Source organism: Manis javanica, chromosome 17 (assembly GCF_040802235.1).
Source record: "Manis javanica isolate MJ-LG chromosome 17, MJ_LKY, whole genome shotgun sequence".
NCBI lineage: Eukaryota > Metazoa > Chordata > Mammalia > Pholidota > Manidae > Manis > Manis javanica.
The window spans coordinates 973,461-992,580 of NC_133172.1; the positions used below are offsets into that span (position 1 = coordinate 973,461).

General features: G+C 45.5%; 1 protein-coding gene across 2 annotated transcripts; it reads left to right on the forward strand.

Annotated features, from left to right (window-relative positions):
• The first annotated feature begins 538 nt into the window (after positions 1 to 538).
• On the forward strand, positions 539 to 18,003 carry LOC108409018 (zinc finger and SCAN domain-containing protein 4-like). 2 transcript variants are annotated; one of them, XM_073226034.1, is made up of 4 exons: positions 539 to 722; positions 14,180 to 14,616; positions 15,754 to 15,919; positions 16,011 to 18,003. In XM_073226034.1, exons 2-4 carry the CDS (start codon positions 14,224 to 14,226, stop codon positions 16,766 to 16,768), a joined length of 1,317 nt encoding a protein of 438 aa, XP_073082135.1. In that variant the 5' UTR covers positions 539 to 722; positions 14,180 to 14,223; the 3' UTR covers positions 16,769 to 18,003. The 2 variants fall into 2 exon arrangements, with proteins under 2 accessions (XP_073082135.1, XP_017534835.3); XM_017679346.3 differs by lacking the exon at positions 539 to 722 and having other exon boundaries at positions 13,896 to 14,616.
• The last annotated feature ends 1,117 nt before the right edge of the window (positions 18,004 to 19,120 follow it).

Sequence of the window (19,120 nt, forward strand, 5' to 3'; positions counted from 1 at the left end):
GGGTCTGTTCAGCACTTACACATTAACTCTGAGCTCCAGGAACAACTCTGGGGACTGGGTATGTTTAGAGTCCTGTATCACAGGTGGGGACCTCATGGGTAGTTTGTCCAAGTCAAACAGCTGCTTCCATATTGGAACACTGGCGGCCTGATTTTGAATTCTGAAAAGAAAGGAGCGACACACAGCAGCAATTCACCGGAGAAATCGCTTTATTAGGGAAAGGTGCTGGGTTATATAGGAAGGGGCATGGGGTGATTGTGGTGTTACTTCTACAGGGCTGGTGGCTATTGGCTACGTGCTGGGATTGGGAGGGGGGCGAGAGGTGATTGGGCTTCAGGTGGTGCCGGCAGGAACCGAGGACCCGGAAGAGAAGCCGGAAGTTCGCCATCTTACCGGTGGGGGCCCTTCATTCCCCCCTTTCTCCTCTATGGGGTTGTGGACGTTGCTTTTTCTCTGACTGCTTCATGCTTAATGGGGGCGGAGAAGGGAGTGAGGGCTTGAGGACTGGGGGAAAAGGGTTGATAGGACTCCCCACAGTAAGGACGGGTAGGTGTGGACTTCCTCAGGTTGGAAATCAATGAAGGTTCCCTGTAACCATAGGTCGAGGACTTGTTGATTCTAATGGTGGTGCCAGGAGGATACAGGTGCCAGAAGCCAGGCGTCTGCGGCCATCGTTTCCAGGAAGAGTTTCCAGCGGAGAGAGAGGTCCATCTCAGCGTGTGGTGAGGAGGTCACCTGAGGGAGAGGGATCTTCTGTGGCCAGAAGCTGGTAGTTCCTAAGTAAAAGCTGGTTGAAAGCTTGATTAGAGATTTTTCCGACTTGGGATTTGATGAACTTTATTATACAGGGTAAGAAGAGACAGGCGAGAAGAATGACTATTATGGGGCCTGCAATGGGCCAGAGCTAAGTGAGGAGGGGGTTTGTTAGTATTGAAGAGAATGGGTTGGATTTGGAAGCAGAGTGGAGGCTGGAGGCAAGGTCGGTGAGTTTGGTGATGTCAGTTTCTACAATGCCGGATTCGTTGATGTAATAGCACTCTTCTCGAAGGAAGACGCAGGTGCCGCCCTTCTCGGCTGTAAGCAGATTTAAGGCCCACTGGTTTTGAAGGGTGACTTTAGCTAGCGAAGTGACCTGTCTTTTGTGAGAGGCCAGGGAATCGGCAGTGGATCTCAGGGCTCCCTCAAATCTGGCGTTGAGATCTCTAACTGCCCATAGAGAATGACCCAAGGCTCCCCCAGAAAATCCTGCCTCAATGGCTGAAGTGGTCAAAGAGATACTGACCATGATGGGAAGGAAAGCAGCCCTTTTTGTGCACGAGGGCAAGGGAGGTTGGAGCTCAAGGAATTCTGCCATGCTATAAAGTGTTAACTGTGGGATTAGGGTGACGAGAATGCAGGGTGTATTGGAGTTGGTAAGCAGTGAAGTGTGCTGGAGGGGGGTGGAATCGGGCCTTCACAGTGGTGGATGGTGAGATTATCTGCGTATTCTGGTTCCCATAGGGGTATGTCTGCCAGGGGGCAGAGGGGTTGTCCTGCATGGAAGGAGTAGTTGGAAATACTAAGGGGCACGGCGGCCAGCAGTGGGCACTGTAGTGATGCGCACAAGAAACAATTGGCGGTGTTGAGGGTGTGGTTGAGAAAGATGGTGGTGTCCTGAATGAGCTGTAACCAAGAGTAGGAGGAATAAGATGATGAAGAGGCGCCGTCAAGAGTTTGGATAATGACTTTTTCGGAATGTCTGATATCTGATGCAACTTGAGAGATCTGGGAGCGAGAGGGAACATACTCTCGAGAGATATGAAGGGTACCGTGGGGGGTCGAGGACCCCCTGTCATACACTGAGGCTGTGACTCCAGCAGCCCATCGAGAGTCCCAGGGATCTGGGATTGATGATGAAAATGAGCCATTGGGATATTTCATGAAACGGTTGGAGGAGTAATACTGTGGGTACCGGGAGTTAGCCATGTGGTGAATGGCACAAGACCAGTAGGGACATCCCCCGTAGGTGTCTTGCCATCGCCTGAAATAGGCTTGTTTTTGGTCATAGAGGAAGCAGAGGCAGGGCGAATAAGGGGAGCTGCTAGTGAACACTTCGGTGGAGGGAGGAAAGTGGAGGTGTAAAGGCCCAGAGCAGCCTTTCAGAGGGCAGTCTGATGTGGCAATGAGGGCAGTAACTTTTGTTTGATGCTGTGTGTAAGTCTGTCTGACTTTGAATCGCCATACAAAGGAGGCTGGGGTGGCGGGGAAGACAATAGGAATGAGGAGAAAAAGCAAGAGAGCAGTAAAGGAGGAAAAAGTCATGATTCGGGTATGGATGGCAAAGGGGGTGAATTCGGGTATGGATGGCAAAGGGGGTGAATGGGATTTTGGAGGAAAGAGGACAGTAAGGTCAGGAGTCTGGAGGGAGGGAGAGTCTGTAAACTTTTGTAGGTTAAGAGATCTTTTAGGTGATGTGGGGACAGAATGGTAAGGGGTGCCCTGAATGTCAGTTTATGAGCTGCCTTCTGCAAGAGCTGTCCAGCGGCTAATTCCCGTAGGCAGGGGACCCATCCCCGAACTGTGGGGTCTAATTGCTTGGAGAGAAAAGGTACTTGGGCAAAGGATGGGCCATAATATTGGCCTAGGACTCCTAGAGCTTGACTGGACCTCTCATGAATGTATAATGAGAAGGGCTTCGACAAATCAGGAAGATGGAGAGCTGGCGCTTCCACAAGGGCCTGACGGAGCTTAATGAAGGAGTGTCGGGGTGAGGATGATAATGGTTCTTCAGGGGGTCCCTTGCTGAGGTCATATAGGGGTCTTGCCAACAGGGAGAGGGTTAGGGATCCACGCTCTGAAATACCCAACCAGGCCTAGAAAGGAAAGGATTTCTGTCTTGGTTTTGGGAACGGGCAGGTCAGAGAGGAGCTGTTTTCTGTCTAAGGTAATGGACTTTCTTTGTTGACATAGGAGGGATCTAAGGTTAAGGTAATGGACTTTCTTTGTTGAAATAGGGGGAATCTGAGGTAAGTGACAGAAGGGGAAGAGATTTGAGCTTTGACGGGGGATACCCAGTAACTTCCGGAAGCTAGAAGGTTAAGTAGGGAGGCAGTGTCAAGTTGAGACTGTTCCCACGAGACACTGCAGAGTAGATCGTCCACGTGTTGTAATAAGGTGGACTCGGTGTGATCATGATGAAACTGTTTGAGGTCCTGAACTAGGACCTGTCCAAAAACATGGGGACTATCTCGGAAGCCTTGTGGCAAAACTGTCCAAGTGAGTTGTTCAGAATGTCTTTTGTATGGGTCCATCCAGGTGAAGATGAAAAAATCTTGGGAGGAGGGGTCTAGAGGGATAGAAAATGGGTCCTTGAGATCTAGGACTGAGAAGTGGGATGCCGAGGCAGGGATTTGTGATAAAAGGGTGTATGGATTTGGAACTAAGGGATGGATAGGGATAATGGCCATGTTGATGAGGCGAAGGTCTTGGACGAGGCGGAAAGATCTGTTGGTTTTTTTAACAGCTAATATGGGGGTATTAAACGGGGAGTGAGTGGGTCGGAGGTAATTTTTGTTTAAGAGATCTTGAATGATGGGTTGGAGGCCTATGAGGGCTGAAGTGGTTAGGGGGTATTGGGCCTGACAGATATACTGAGAGGGGTCACGTAATTTGATAGAGGCAGGAGGACATAGAGCCACGGAGGGGCTTGTAATGTCTCAAACTTTGGGATTTACAGGGTGTATGAGGGCGGAACCAGAGCTTTCTTTGGGTAGAGGGGGTCGTCGGCTATGAGGGCCATCAGAAAGGGAGTACTGGGGGCTATGGGAGTGGATATAGTTATGGAAACGAGGAGGGAAAGGATGTCCCGTCCTAGTAAAGGGATGGGACACTGGGGCATAGCCAGGAAGGAGTGGGAGAAAGGTATGGGATTGTCTTGGATTGTGCATAAAAGGGGGGGGGGGTTTAACGGGAAAATCTGTTTACCTCCTACCCTGACTATAGGAGTAACGGCAGGTGTGATAGGGCTGGGTATTCCCGCAAGACTGAGAAGGTGGCTCGTGTATCTAGGAGGAAGGAGATGGGGCGACCGTCTACTATTAAAGTAACCCTGGGCTCCTGTTTGGTGATGGAAATGGTTGGGCAAGAAGCCCCTGGGCCCCGTCAATCTTCTCCTGCCAGCCCCACTACGGCGGGCTTAGGATGGGGGTTGTTCGTCCAGCCTCCCCTTCCGGTTGCTGGGCAATCAGATCCCCAGTGGCCCGTTTTGTGGCATCTGGGGCATGGTGTGGTAGGAGATCTGGGGGAGGGACACGCCCTTGACCAATGTCGTTTTTGTCCGCACTTGAAACAAGCTCTTGGGGGGCACTTGTTTGTAGAAGGTTGCCCAGGTTGTGGTTTTATCAGCTGGGTCAACATTTGGAAATTGACTTGATAAGCCTTTTGTTTACAGTGTTCTTTCTCCTCCTCCCGGTTATGGAAGACTTTAAAGGCCACTGTTAGGATCTCAGTCTGTGGGGTAGCGGGGCCCTGTTCTAACTTTTTGAGTTTAGCTTTAATGTTGGGGTAGCTTTGAGCTAGGAAGTATGTCATAAGGACATGTCTTCCTTCAGGTGTTTCTGGGTCCAGGCTGGTATAGTGTAGTAGGGCTTGAGTGAGTCTGTCTAAGCTATGTCCTGGAGGGGGGGGGGCGATAATTTTGGGAGACCCTCGGGACCGAGTCTGAGGGGGACTGAAGGGTTCTGGCTCAGTCTGTGGGGGAGTGATGTGGTCCAGCCACTCCTAGTCGAGCAGGTCTTGAAGTGTGGAAGGGGGACGAAAAAAATAAAGAACTGGGAGGGCTGACGCTCCCACGCGTTGCCAGCCAGCAGCCCAGCTGCTTGCTTCTTCCACTCCAGTTGGGCTTGAACTCATGACTCTGAGGTTAAGAGTCTCATGCTCTACCAACTGAGCTACAGCAGGGCTCTAGTTAGTTGCTTATGGAATGCGTAAACAGAATGTTCTTTGTTCTCCATTCCTGCCACATCAGCAAGTAGGGGAAGGGCATAGCTAGAAGCAGGGGTGGTGTTTCTACACATTTTCAAGGTCTCCCTATTTTCAGAGTGAGGAGTCTTGATGCGTCTTCGAGGACAAGATATGTTTTTGTGGACAGATAACTTCCAAGGGCTGCACCGGTTGTTCTTAAGCTTGTGCTTTCTCATGCTGCGTTCAGACATGGGGGAAGGTGCTTTCCCATTCTGCCTACAAACATGTGAGAAGACAAAGGCGGTCCCCAACAGGGGAGAAACAGGTGATGAGGGCAAAGACGGAGGAGGCCCCCGGGACCTAGTTAAAGGGGTGTTGAAAGGCTCAGGCTTAATCTGCGGGGGACGAAGGCAAAGGAAGTGAGATGGGGGAGGATAGGGTGGTGGAGGAAGGTAGAAGGGCTGTTGTAGGAGAAGAACAGGAACGGAGTGAACGGGAGGCTTCTGCAGGGGCGGCGGCTTGCAGGCTAGGAGAACTAGGGGGGTGGGGGGAGGAGGAGGCGGAAAGCTTCGATATAGGGAATCTCCTTCCATTTTTTCAGGTGCTGGCAGTAGTTAAAGAGATTGCAAGTGATGTTAGGATCAAGAGTTCCCCCTGCGGGCCATTGGTTGTGATTGTCCAGGGGGTATGTCGGCCAATCTTGGGAGCAGTATTTACAGAGAAGTTTTGGTTTTATATCAGGCATCAGGGAGAGGGTGGCCAGATGCTTAAGCAGGCATTCAAGAGGTGAACTTTCAGGGAGGGATGAGGAGGCTCCCATGGCTGAAGGACAGAGGAGACAAACAGGGGAAGATGAATGGAAATCCTCGGACTGGAAGCAGTCCGCAAGGAGACAAAGGGCGTCCCCAATGATCCTTGGTGGTCTGTGGGAACTCGGACACGAGTCGGAATTTCTTAGGAAGTGTGGGTCGTCACCCAGACTTCTCTAAGAAGGCAGAGTGCTGGAGTCATGAGGTACCTAGTACTAGGAATTTTTCGCAGACAGAACGGACTTCGGCAGACAGAATGGAAGGAGGAGGGGGGAAAAAGGGAGCGTTCTCATCCGCAAAGTAGTCACCTCGTTTATGGCTGTTGGAGGAGGGGCCTGAGAGTCCGCCGCAGCCGTGAAGGCCTGAGGCGGGGAGAGTTCCCTCCTCGTCCCCGAGCGTCAGGGCCTTGCCGGACGACCACGGTCAATGGTGCTGTGATAGCTCAGGGAAGAGCAGCCTGCTTGGGAGGAAAACTTACCTAAAGGCCAGAGAGGAGTGGTGAGTGTGATGAGCCAGTGCCGGAAAAGAGGACGAGGGCAAGCTGCTGCTGCTGTCAGGGGGAAGACGGGGCCCAGTTGGGGTGTCCCGTCTCCTGGGTTTCGGCACCAATGAAAGGAAAGGAGCAACACACAGCAGCAATTCACCGGAGAATTCCGCTTTATTAGGGAAAGGTGCTGGGTTATATAGGAAGGGGCATGGGGTGATTGTGGTGTTACTTCTACGGGGCTGTTGGCTGTTGGCTAGGTGCTGGGATTGGGAGGGGGGCGAGAGGTGATTGGGCTTCAGGTGGCGCCGGCGGGAACCGAGGACCCAGAAGAGAAGCAGGAAGTTCGCCATCTTACGGGTGGGGGCCCTTCAAATTCTAAGGTCATAACCATTATGAGTACATGTCTACAAGTGTGACCCATGTGGTCTGTGCTCCTGGTGCCCAGATGAAGAAGAGGTCATAAGATCTACAGAAAAACATACAGGCCAGCATACCAGCCGTAACCCCTCAGCTGGGGATGGAGGGGTGAGGGCAGGGCCAGGCAAGGAGGGCTGCGTGGGATCAGGAAGGACTTAGTACTTCTCCTTGATGGCAAGGGAAAGTAAAATGGGGTGTGACCTGAGAACATTAGCAGCATATTAAGGTCATGTGGTAGTTTGTAATACATGGATTAGGAAAAGGATGGAAGGTATTCAGTTTTCTCCTGTGAGGTTCTTCAGCTCATCTTTGGCTCATCTATTGATAGGATTAAGGTGGTTATTCTGATCAGACTGTCAGATGAGGTTGACACTAAATCTGAAGTACCAACTAACAGAAATCTATCCCTTTTGTTGGCTCATGTAATACTCCCCCAATTCCTCATCCCTGTTTTTGTTTGTTATCATTCATCTACAATTACATGAAGAACATTATGTTTACTAGGCTGCCCCCTTCACCAAGTCCCCCTTACAAACCCCACTACAGTCACTGTCCATCAGCATAGTAGGATGCTGTAGAATCTCTACTTGTCTTCTCTGTGTTTTTTGGCCCTCCCCGTGCCCCCCACGGACACATTGTACATGCTAATCCTAAGGCTCCCTTTCTTCTTCCCCCACTTATCCCTCCCTTCCCACCCATCCTCCCCAGTCCTTTTCCCTTTGGTAACTGTTAGTCCATTCTTGGGTTCTGTGATTCTGCTGCTGTTTTGTTCCTTCAGTTTTTCCTTTGTTCTTATACTCCACATATGAGTGAAATAATTTGGTTCTTGTCTTTCTCTGCCTGGCTTATTATTTCACTGAGTATAGTACCCTGTAGCTCCATCCATGTTTTTGCAAATGGTAGGATTTGTTTTCTTCTTTGGCTGAATAATGTTCCATTGTGTGTATGTACCACATCTTTATCCTCTCATCTACTGATGGACACTTAGGTTGCTTCCATTTCTTGGCTATTGTGAATAGTGCTGCAGTAAACTTAGGGGTGCATATTTCTTTTTGAATCTAAGAAGTTGTTTTCTTGGGTAAATTCGTAGGAGTGGATTTCCTGGGTCAAATGGTATTTCTATTTTGAGTTTTTTGAGGAACGTCCATACTGCTTTCCACAATGGTTGAAGTAATTTACATTCCCACCAGCAGTGTAGGAGGGTTCCCCTTTCTCCACATCCTTGCCAACATTTGCTGTTGTTTGTCTTTTGGATGTTGGTCATCCTAACTGGTGTGAGGTGATATCTCATTGTGGTTTTAATTTGCATTTCTCTGATGATTAGAGATCTTTTCATGTGCCTTTTGGCCATCTGAATTTCTTCTTTGGAGAAGTGTCTGTTCAGATCCTCTGCCCATTTTTTAATTGGATTATTTAAAATTAATTTTTGTTAAGGTACATGAGCTTTTGATATAATTTAGATGTTAACCCCTTATTGGATATGTCATTTATGAATATATTCTCCCACAGTGTAGGATGTCTTTTTCTTCTACTAATGGTGTCCTTTGCTGTACAGATGCTTTTTTGTTTGATATAGACCCACTTGTTCATTTTTACTTTTGTTTCCCTTGCCTGGAGAGATATGTTCATGAAGAAGTTCCTCATGTTTATGTCCAAGAGTTTTTTGCCTGTATTTTTTTCTAAAAGTGTTATGGTTTCATGACTTACCTTTAGGTCTTTGATCCATTTTGAGTTTACTTTTGTGTATGGGGTTAGACAGGAAGCCAGTTTCATTCTCTTACATGTAGCTGTCCAGTTTTGCCAATTCCAGCTGTTGAAGAAGCTGTCATTTCCCCCATTGTATGTCCATGGCTCCATTATCATATATTAAGTGACCATATATGCTTGGATTTCTATCCTGGCTCTCTAGTCTTTTCCATTAGTCTATGGGTCTGTTTTTGTGCCTGTACCAAATTGTCTGGATTACTGTAGTTTTGTAGTAGAGCTTGAAGTCAGGGAGTGTAATTCCCCCAACTTTATTCTTCCTTCTCAGGATTGCTTTGGCTGTTTGGGGTCTTTTGTGGTTCCATATGAATTTTATAACTATTTGCTATAGTTCATTGAATAATGCTGTTGGTATTTTTTTAGGTATTGCATTGAATCTATAGATTGCTTTAGGCAGGATGGTCATTTTGACAATATTATTTCTTCCTAGCCAAGAGCATGGGATGAATTTCCATTTTTTAGTGTCCTCTTTAATTTCTCTTAAGAGTGTCTTGTTGTTTTTAGGGTATAGGTCTTTCAGTTCCTTGGTTAGGTTTATTCCTAGGTGTTTTTTTATTTTTGATGCAATTGTGAATGGAATTGTTTTCCTGGTTTTCTGCTAGATCATCGTTAGTGTATAGGAATGCAACAGATTTCTGTGTATTAATTTTGCATCCTGCGACTTTGCTGAATTCAGATATTAGATCTGGTAGTTTTGGAGTGGTTTATTTAGGGTTTTTTATGTACAATATCATGTCATCTGCAAACAGGGACAGTTTGACTTCTTCCTTGCCAATATGAATGCCTTTTATTTCTTTGTCTTGTCTGATTGCCATGGCTATGACCTCCAGTACTATGTTGAATAAAAGTGGGGAGAGTGGGCATCCCTGTCTTGTTCTTGATCTTAGGTGAAAAGCTTTCAGCTTCTTGCTGCTAAGTATAATGTTGATTGTGGGTTTGTCATATATGGCCTTTATTATTTTGAGGTACTTGCCCTCTATACCTATTTTGTTGAGAGTTTTTATCATGAATGGCTGGTGAATTCTGTCACATGCTTTTTCAGCATCTATGGAGATAATCATGTGCTTTTTGTCCTTCTTTTTGTTGATGTGGTGGATGATGTTGATGGATTTTCTAATGTTGTACCATCCTTTCATCCCTGGGATGAATCCCACTTGATCATGACGGATCATCTTTTTGAAGTATTTTTGAATTTGCTTTGATAATATTTTGTTGAGTGTTTTTGAATTTATGTTCTTCACGGATATTGGTCTGTAGTTTTCTTTTTTTTTTTTTTTGGTGTCTTTGTCTGGTTTTGGTATTAGAGTGATGTTGGCCTTGTAGAATGAGTTTGGGAGTATTCCCTCCTCTTCTACTTTTTGGAAAACTTTAAGGAGGATGGGTATTAGGTCTTCACTACATGCTTGATAAAATTCAGCAGTGAAAACATCTGGTCCAGGGGTTTTGTTCTTAGGTAGGTTTTTGATTACCAGCTCAATTTTGTTGCTGGTAATTGGTGTTTTCATATTTTCTATTTCTTCCTGCATCAGCCTTGGAAGGTTGTATTTTTCTAGAAAGTTGTCCATTTCTTCTAGGTTATCAAATTTGTTAGCATCTAATTTTTCATAGTATTCTCTCATAATTCTTTGTATTTCTGTGGTGTTCATACTATTTTTCCTTTTCTTGTTTCTGATTCTGTTTATGTGTGTAGACTCTCTTTTTTTCTTGATAAGTCTGGCTAGGGGTTTATTTATTTTCACGAACAACCAGCTCCTGCTTTCATTGATTTTTTTCTATTGTTTTATTCTTCTCAATTTTATTTACTTGTGCTTTGATCTTTATTATGTCCCTCCTTCTACTGACTTTGGGCCTCCTTTGTTCTTCCTTTCCTAGTTTCATTAATTGTGAGTTTAGACTGTTCATTTCAAATTGTTCTTCTTACCTGAGGATTCCAATATACTTCCCTCTTAGCATGGCCTGTGCTGCATGCCACAGATTTTGTGTTGTTAATTATTGTTGTCATTTGTCTCCATATATTGCTTGATATCTGTTTTTAGTTGGTCATTGATCCATTCATTATTTAGGAGCATGTTATTAAGCCTCCATGTGCTTGTGGGCTTTTTCATTTTCTTTGTGTAATTCATTTCTAGTTTCATATCTTTGTGATCTGAGAGGTTGGTTGGTAAAATTTCCATCTTTTTGAATTTACTGAGATTCTTTTTGTGGCCTAGTATATAATCTATTCTTGAAAATGTTCCATGTGCACTTGAGAAGAATGTGAGTAGTGTGTTGAAGTCTCCTAAAATGAATGCATTGCTGGCCTCTCTTGTCCCCTCCTGGCATTAGCCAGGAGCTCTTTCCTCTCACTTTATCTCTAAACAAAAGCCTGTACCTTGCTCTCCTTTAAAAAAAAAATCATGGCAGTCTATTTCACCCTTTAATTCTGTTAGTATTTGTTTCACATATGTAGGTGATGCTGTGTTAGGTACATAGATATTTGTAATGGTTCTATCTTCTTGTTGGATTGACCCCTTTATCATTATGTATTGTCCTTCTTTGTTTCTTGTGACTTTCTTTGTTTTGAAATCTATTTTGTCGGATGCAAGTACTGCAATTCCTGCTTTTTTTTCCCTGTTTCATGAAATATCACTTTCAATCCCTTTACTTTCAGTCTGTGTATGTCTTTGGGTTTAAAGTGAGTCGTCTCTTGAAGGCAGCATTTAGATGGCTCTTGTTTTTATCCATTCAGTGACTCTGTGTCTTTTGATTGGTGCATTCAGACCATTTACATTTAGGGTGATTATCAATAGGTATGTAGTTATTGCCATTGCAGGCTTTAGATTTGTGGTTAGTAAAGGCTCAAGGGCAGCTTCTTTACTATCTCGTCATCTAACTTAACTCTCTTATTAAGCTATTATAAACACAGTGTGATGATTCTTTATTTCTCTCCCTTCTAATTCCTCCTCCTCCATTCTTTATATGTTAGGTGTTTTATTCTGTACTCTTTCCTGTTTCCTATGACTGCTTTTGTGAGTAGTTGATTTTATTTTTTGCCTTTAGTTAGTATTTGGTTGGTCTGCTTTCTTTGCTGTGATTTTATTTTCTCTGTTGACATCTATTTAGCCTTAGGTGTGCTCCCATCTAGAGCAGTCCCTTTAAAATATCCTGTAGAGGTGGTTTGTGGGAAGCAAATTCCATCTACTTTTGTTTGTCTGGGAACTGTTTAATCCCTCCTTCATATTTAACTGATAATCGTGCTGGATACAGTATTCTTGGTTCAAGGCCTTTCTGTTTCATTACATTAAATATATCATGCCATTCCCTTCTGGCCTGTAAGGTTTCTGTTGAGAAGTCTGATGATAGCCTGATGGGTTTTCCTTTGCAGGTGACCTTTTTTCTCTCTCTGGCTGCCTTTAATACTCTGTCCTTGTCCTTGATCTTTGCCATTTTAATTATTATATGTCTTGGTGTTGTCCTCCTTGGTTCCCTTGTGTTGGGAGTTCTATGGTCTGAGAGACTATTTCCTCCCCCACTTTGGGGAAGTTTTCAGCAATTATTTCTTCAAAGACGCTTTCTATCCCTTTTTCTCTCTCTTCTTCTGGTGCCCCTATAATGTGAATATTGTTCCATTTGGATTGGTCACATAGTTCTCTTAATATTCTTTCCTTCCTGGAGATCCTTTCATCTTTCTCTACCTCAGCTTCTCGGTGTTCCTATTCCCTGATTTCTATTCCATTAACAGCCTCTTGAACCTTATCCACTCTGCTCCTAAGTCCTTCCAGAGACTGTTTTATTTACATATTTCTCTGATGTCCATCAGCATGATTATGACCTTTATTTTGAATTATTTTTCGGGAAGATTGGTTAAATCTATCTCCCCCGGCTCCCTCTCTGGGGTTGTCTGTGTGATTCTGGACTGGATCAAATTCTTCTGCCTTTTCATGGCAATAGAGGAAGCTGTGGGCAGTTGGCGCATGTGTTAGATGGAAGAACAATGTCCCTTCCTGCACCTTGCCCTTCTCTGCTGCCTGTGCAGGTTACAAGCACTCAGGGAGCAGCTTCCGGTTTTATTTCCTGAGCTGCCATGGGCGGGGCAGCTGTCAGGGCAGGTGGGGAGAGGCAGGTGTGCTGAGTGTGCTGTCCTGTGAGAACTGTGACCCTTGGAGCCCTGTTCTGGCTTCCTCTGTCTGTGTGTGCTGGTGGGGCCTCTGAGTCTGGCCTGGGTGGCTGCTGTGGGTGCAGCCATTCTCAGGCTGCTCCCCTGCTATGGTGGGGTTGTGCCAGAGGGGAATGGATGGGAGGCTGTTTATTGCCATGAAGGGCTTCAGAGTTGCGCTGCCTCCCAGGGGGCTGGAGCACCTGAATTTCCCCAGGATTACAGCTGCTGGGCTGAGTGTGCTGTGATGCTTCTGTCCAGCTGTGAGGCCCCTGTCCCTTTAAGACTTTCAAAAAGTGCTCACTTTTCTTTTGTCCCAGGGGCACTGGCTGCAGGGTCCCGTTTGCTGATTTTCCTTTTCTGGTTCCCTAATATCTAGCACACCACGCAATGTGTGTCTGCGTTCCTGGTGCAGGTGACTAGGGCTGGGTGTTTAGCAGTCCTGGGCTCCCACTCCCTCCCTGCTCTGATTCCTCTCTTCCTGCCAGGGAGCTGGGGTGGCAGGGGGCACTTGGGCCCCACCAGGCCATGGCTTGTATTTTATCCCCTTCATGAGGCACTGAGTTTTCACAGATGTAGATGTAGTCTGACTGTTGTACTGTACCTTCTGGTCTCTCTTTTAGAAATAATTGTATTTGTTGTATTTTCAAAAATATGTATGGGTTTGGGAGGAGATTTCCAGTGCCCTAGTCATGCTGGCATCTTGGCTCCTTGGTTGCATGTTAATTTTTTGAGAATCTGCCAAATTGCCCAGACTGCCTATATAATTTTGTATTACCACCAGCAGTGTATGAGTTGAGTGAGTTTCTCCACATCCTCTCCAGAATTTGTTTGTATCATTGTTTTTTGTTTTAGCCATTTGATTGGTGTGGTTTTAATTTGCATTTCCTTCATGGCTAATGATGTTGAATAACTTCCCTTGTGCTTTTCTGTCATTCATGTATCCTCTTCAGTGAAATGTCTGTTCATGTTTGTTTACTAATTAGATTGCTTGCAGGTGCTTTCTTTAAAAATTTTTATTAAGGTATCATTGATATACACTCTTATGAAGGTTGCTGCTTGTGTTTATGCAGGACAAGGACCATGTAGCCACTGGGTCAGCCCATGAGACCCAAACACATAACCTCAATGAAAGAGAAGAAGACTGTGTAGTAAGACTACAGATTTGTTTGGAATGGATGAATTACAGTATCTATGCATTCTCTCCCTACTCGTATATATATGGTTTTGGGAAGATATTTCTGCTGCCCTAGTAACGCCACCATCTTGGCTTCTCCTGTAGTGCTGCTTTCTTTAATGTACTTGTGAGGTTTTTTATCAGACAAGTTCATTAATCTCATTAATTTAAAGCATTTCTCCTTTTTCTATTCCTGGGAGAAACTGTGTAAGATTTAGAGTCTATTTCTTTCTTAAATGTTTCATAAAATTCACCTACAAACTAATCTGGGCCTGAAATTTTGTTTAATTATACCAGTGATATAATACATACCTCCTCTATTTCTAGCTCACAGTGTTTAAGCATCCTCCACTATCAAGCCCATGCAACATTTACCTAACTCGTGAAAAAGTCAGAAAATACATCAATGATTATTTATAGATGTCCTGATTTTGTTCATGGCTGTATAGGACTTCAAGAACTGAATCTGGGAAGTTGAGAAATTTTGTTGCAGATGGATTTAGTCCTCACAACCTCATTTCTATGCAAACCATCCAAGGATGAACCCATCTTAGAGAATACAGACTTTAAACCCAGCCATGGACCTATTCTCCAAAAGGCAGAGATTTCTGTGTTCCAGAACCCTCAGCATAGCTTATTTCAAAATGGCAGTAAATCATGTGCAAGGCAGGAGCTGCAGAGACTCTATAACTCATTTCGCTTGTGGCTGCAGCCGGAAAAACACAGCAAGGATGAAATTATTTTTCAAGTGGTTCTGGAACAGTTTATGGTCAATAGGCACTACAGCGACAGGTCTACTTTGAAAGAGAAATGGGAATCAAGTGGCAGAAAACTGGAGAGATTCATAGAGGACCTGAGTGATGACTGGGTGAAGCCACCTCGCTTAGTGAGTAGAGGGTTCTGTATCCTGGGGTGAGGGGCTGGAAGGACTCAGGGGTAAGCACAGTAGACTGGAGATGCCTGAGGCAGAGAAAGACCACCTAGTTAGGGCCAGAGCTCTCTCCTCTTACCGAGGGAATCTTTACTATCCTAAGTAAGCAAGAATAAAAAGTTTTATAAGCATATATTCAGTGACACATACAGAAACCAACATATTATTTAGCTGCCTTTTATTGCTGAGATGGTAGGAAGGCTCACTTAGAAATTGTCTTTTGGGAAGAAACCTCACAGATGAAGAGAAATGCCTTGACAAGAGCTTGTTCTTCCCTCAGAAAGCCTTAGTCTTCATCTTTTTCTAGGGAAGACACACGAATAAAGAAATTGCCATGAAGTGTAGTAAGCAGAGATCAGGGCAGAACAAGGAGATGCGGCAGGTCACCTGTTCCACTTGGGAGATGAATGAACACACGGACTCCAGAAACCCAAAGGGACCGTGAGCCCAGACAGAGAGGCTGACAAGTCCAGCATGAATTCAGTAGAGGTTTACTGAGGGCATCTTAGGTACTGAAGCTTGCCGTGGGCAGCTGCAGGGTGCATAGGCCTCAGCACTGCTTTGGGTTTAAGGAAGCTAATTGATAATGGCAAAGAGGAAGGACCCACGTGCAGGGTGGCCACTTGCACACACAGTGGCGCAGGGTCCGGCATCCCAGTCTTAACCATCCCTGGAATAGGGTAAAGATTCTTGCCCCAGGGAACAATGATTGATTGATATATTTATTTAGTTTTTATTACCAAATATGCATTGCAGTGGTTCAGCATTCCCTCTCACCCCCACCTGTGCCAAGTCCCCTCCCCCTTAGTGACCACTAGTCACTTCTCAGTGTATCTGAGACTAATGATGTTTGGGAACAATGTTTTATTGTTTCAAGCTGGATATTATCTAAAGAATACTTGTGTATCAAAGAAAGAAGTGTGTAAAGGAGATTCCCCAGTCAACATGGAGGATTTGATAAGATGGCACCACTCTTACTCATGACACCATTGTATAGAAGTCTAGGGAAAACCTGACTAGGCAGGTTTCCCACAATGGCATGTGTCCCACAGCAGGTCCATATATGACAGTGACTGGGCTTCTTTTTTACAGGTGCATGTCCACATGCAGGGACAGGAAGCCCTCTTTTCTGAGAATATGCCCTTAAGAGAAGTCATTCTTCATCTATCCAAACAGTTGTTCACAGGAACCCCAAGAGAACACAACATGGGGACACCCTCCTGGCCTCCCCAGGAGGCTTCTCTGGAAACAGGACCAGGTGGGTCAGGGGAGCGCAGGTGCCTGAGGGATGTTCTGTGTGGACCCCTTTTGGGGTACAGCTTCATTGAGTCACTTCTTCATTTCTACAGGAGATGAAGACAAGGAAAATGGTGGCAACATTTCTTTGAAAATTTGTCAAGTAAATGGCAGTATTGCGAGTCAGGGTAACGAAACGCCTTCCCTACTCATGATCCAGGGAGAGCACGGTCCTAGGCCTGAAGAGCAGGCTGTTTCTTTGAAGAATCCACTGAGCTCTGCACGGGCAGGTCCAGGCACCTCCAGGGCCCAGGAATGGGCCCTGACTGGGCCTTCTTCTCAGGATGTCCTGATGGAGGCGGGACCAGGCTTTCTTCCCAGGCCAGACCAGGCCTCCCCTGAGCCTGTTCCTAACAATCAGGGCATCGAGGGAAACTCCACACGTGGGGGACAGCAAGAAAAATTCCACAGAGCCCCCAAATCATACAGATGTGAAGAGTGTCCCAGGATGTTTAGGTGTTTATCTCAGCTAAAAGCCCATCAGAGAAGACACAGTAATGAGAGGACATTTATTTGTGCCAAGTGTGGCAAAGGCTTCTTCCAGACGTCAGACCTACGCCAGCATCAGAGGATTCATGCCGGAGAGAAGCCTTTCGTGTGCAGCACGTGTGAAAGGTCCTTCAACCACAAAACCAACCTCCAGGCTCACGAGAGAATCCACACGGGAGAGAAGCCCTACACGTGTCCCCTTTGCCGGAAAAGCTACCGCCAGTCATCCACCTACCACCGCCACCTGCGGGCTCACCAGAAAACCGCCTTCAGAGGTGTTTCTTCCACACCAGAAGCTTCCTCGGCTACAGGCCCCATGTGATGTTTATAAGTATGTATGCGAGTGTGTGTATTTCCACTGGTCGGTTTAAGGAGGCAGGATATTCTTCAGTTTTGTTCCCTAAAGTATCTCAGGTGCATAGAAAAGTGGATGAAAATTTTGTGACAAATATCTGTTGAATAATTGAATGAATCTGTAATGTTTATGTTTATTCCTTAAAATCAGTTAGGCTGAATCCCAAGATACAAATGCCAGCTCAGAGATGTCCCACAAGGCTTTTCCTGCTGACTCTCCTCTACTCTGTCCACACCCTTTGACTCTAGTGCAGACTCAGGCACATAAAAATGTGGGTAGTGAAGGCAGAAAGCTGAAAATAGTCCTTAGTCTATGATGGGGAACACTTACATTTAAATGATATAATCATTTCTTTAATTGACTGGATATTAAAAGCTAAACTGAGCCTGAATAAGACTGGTGGCTGAATGTTGCAGAATGCTATTTTATTGATGAATAGATACCAGAAAGGTAAAGTTTTTCCATTATTTTATTATGATAGTGGATATGGGAAGTTTGGGGTGGGGGTGTGTGTTTATTTCCAGAACAGGTTTGAAAGTGCAGTTGGGAGAATAAAAAAGGGGTAGGGGTCTGTTCAGCACTAAGGCAAAAGTACACCCCCAGATACGTTATTTCGTATACTTTTGTGAGCTATCTTCTAGGAAATTGGGGTTCAGTCTCATTGAGAAACTAGGGGATAGTATGTAGAATTTGCTCAAATCACAAAAGATGGCATTCCACAGCATAAAAAGTGGCATTTCTCTGTTTGCTGGGTCTATACAAGGGAGACGTAGTGTACTACAGATAATGCTCCACCGTGTGGAGAAGCCCACTTACCCATCTTTCCTGGATGAGCTCCAATGGTTAAAGTATTTTGAACAGTCTTGAACATGCTTCCTGGTATGCAGGGAGAGCTTCTCTTTGGAAATAATACCTCTATGATGCGGGGACAAACTTTTTCAAAGTGATTTACCACTTAATTATGAAACCATCAGTAGCAACAGATCTTGAGTGTCCATGTCTTCTGGAACACTTGATATTGAGACTGATCTGATTTTAATATCCAGACCTTGAGTACAATTTATTGGATTAAAGGCGTAAAATAAAGGGATAAAATGTTACTTCTCTCTCCACTGCCACTTTAGCCAAATGCATGTTTGCCATACTAACTGCATGTTGGACTCCAGCTGACATCACAGAAGTACAGATACCGAAAATGATCGTAAGGAGTCCACCCAGGGCTGGATCTCAGTATTTATATCCAAAGCTCAACATATTTCCCGTGAAATTGTTGATACATAAGTCTATGTATATTTGGGACTCGGGGTTAAACTTCCCAGGATGAAAATATTGAAATGGAGAACTACGCAACCCGTAGTCCAGCCTACGGGCGCGGTGCTCTCTGGAAGTCCCGTCTATAGCGACACCTGCGCAAGCGCAGGCAGCATCTCCTCTACAGAAAGGACGGAGGCACGGCGCCGGAAGTGATTCCTCGGGTGGGCCGTGGTCGTAGTCGGGTAGGTGGCGGGGGCTGCGGAGACTAGCAGGACCAGTAATTGGGGATGTGTCCCCTGAAACCTCCCGCCGGCACCAGGCGCTCCTATGTCTTCTGGGACTTGTAGTCCTTGCGCCCAGTCGCGCGTTGCTCTCTGGGTACTGCAGTCGGTGGCGCGCTCTGCGCAGAAGCGCGGCGGTTCCCGCGGGGAAGGCTTCCGTTCCTCTGCGTTTTCCCGTGAGGTTTCGGGTCTGAGTCTCCGATGAGCGAGAGTTTGGCGTTTCTGCTCGCGTGCTGGGAAGCACAGGGCTCCCGAGTAGGATGGTCCCTGGCTTTATCTTTGTAGGTGCCATCTTTGTATTTCAAGTGGATCTGGCTTACCCTTTTCAGTAGTGAATCGATTTTTTAAAGATATACTTACTTGAAATATGAATCCATTTAAATATTAAATAATGGTTATGTGCAGGAGCTTCATGTCCCTTAGGTTGTAAACCCAAAACAGGCCCACGGTTACTCTCCGGCATGTGAGCCTGTTTACTTACCGCAGCCGCGCATTTCATCAGTTCATTTGTGATCCTAGGGGCTCCTTCCCAGCACTGACTGCTGTCTCTAGTCCTCTTGTCCCAGCCCTTGCTCGGGTCTGGGTAAAGTTGCCCCAATCTCTTTGGTCTCCTATTTCCGTGTCTTCAAAACTTTTGTACTCTTCAGAATCTTTGCACTATTTCCCCTTTACACTGTATTTTACTGAGATTTCTATCAGAAAAAAAAAGCTTAAAAGGCTGAACATTAGAAAGTATAAGCTACCAGACACAAGTGGTGTCACTCTGAAAAATCCCACGTCTATA

Bases quoted from the DNA above. Each gene is read 5' to 3' on its own strand.
- LOC108409018 (XM_073226034.1), top strand. From the start codon at position 14,224: ATGGATTTAGTCCTCACAACCTCATTTCTATGCAAACCATCCAAGGAT. The intron at 14,617-15,753 runs GTGAGTAGAGGG...TCTTTTTTACAG, and splicing joins GGGTGAAGCCACCTCGCTTA to GTGCATGTCCACATGCAGGG. The intron at 15,920-16,010 runs GTGGGTCAGGGG...TCATTTCTACAG, and splicing joins TTCTCTGGAAACAGGACCAG to GAGATGAAGACAAGGAAAAT.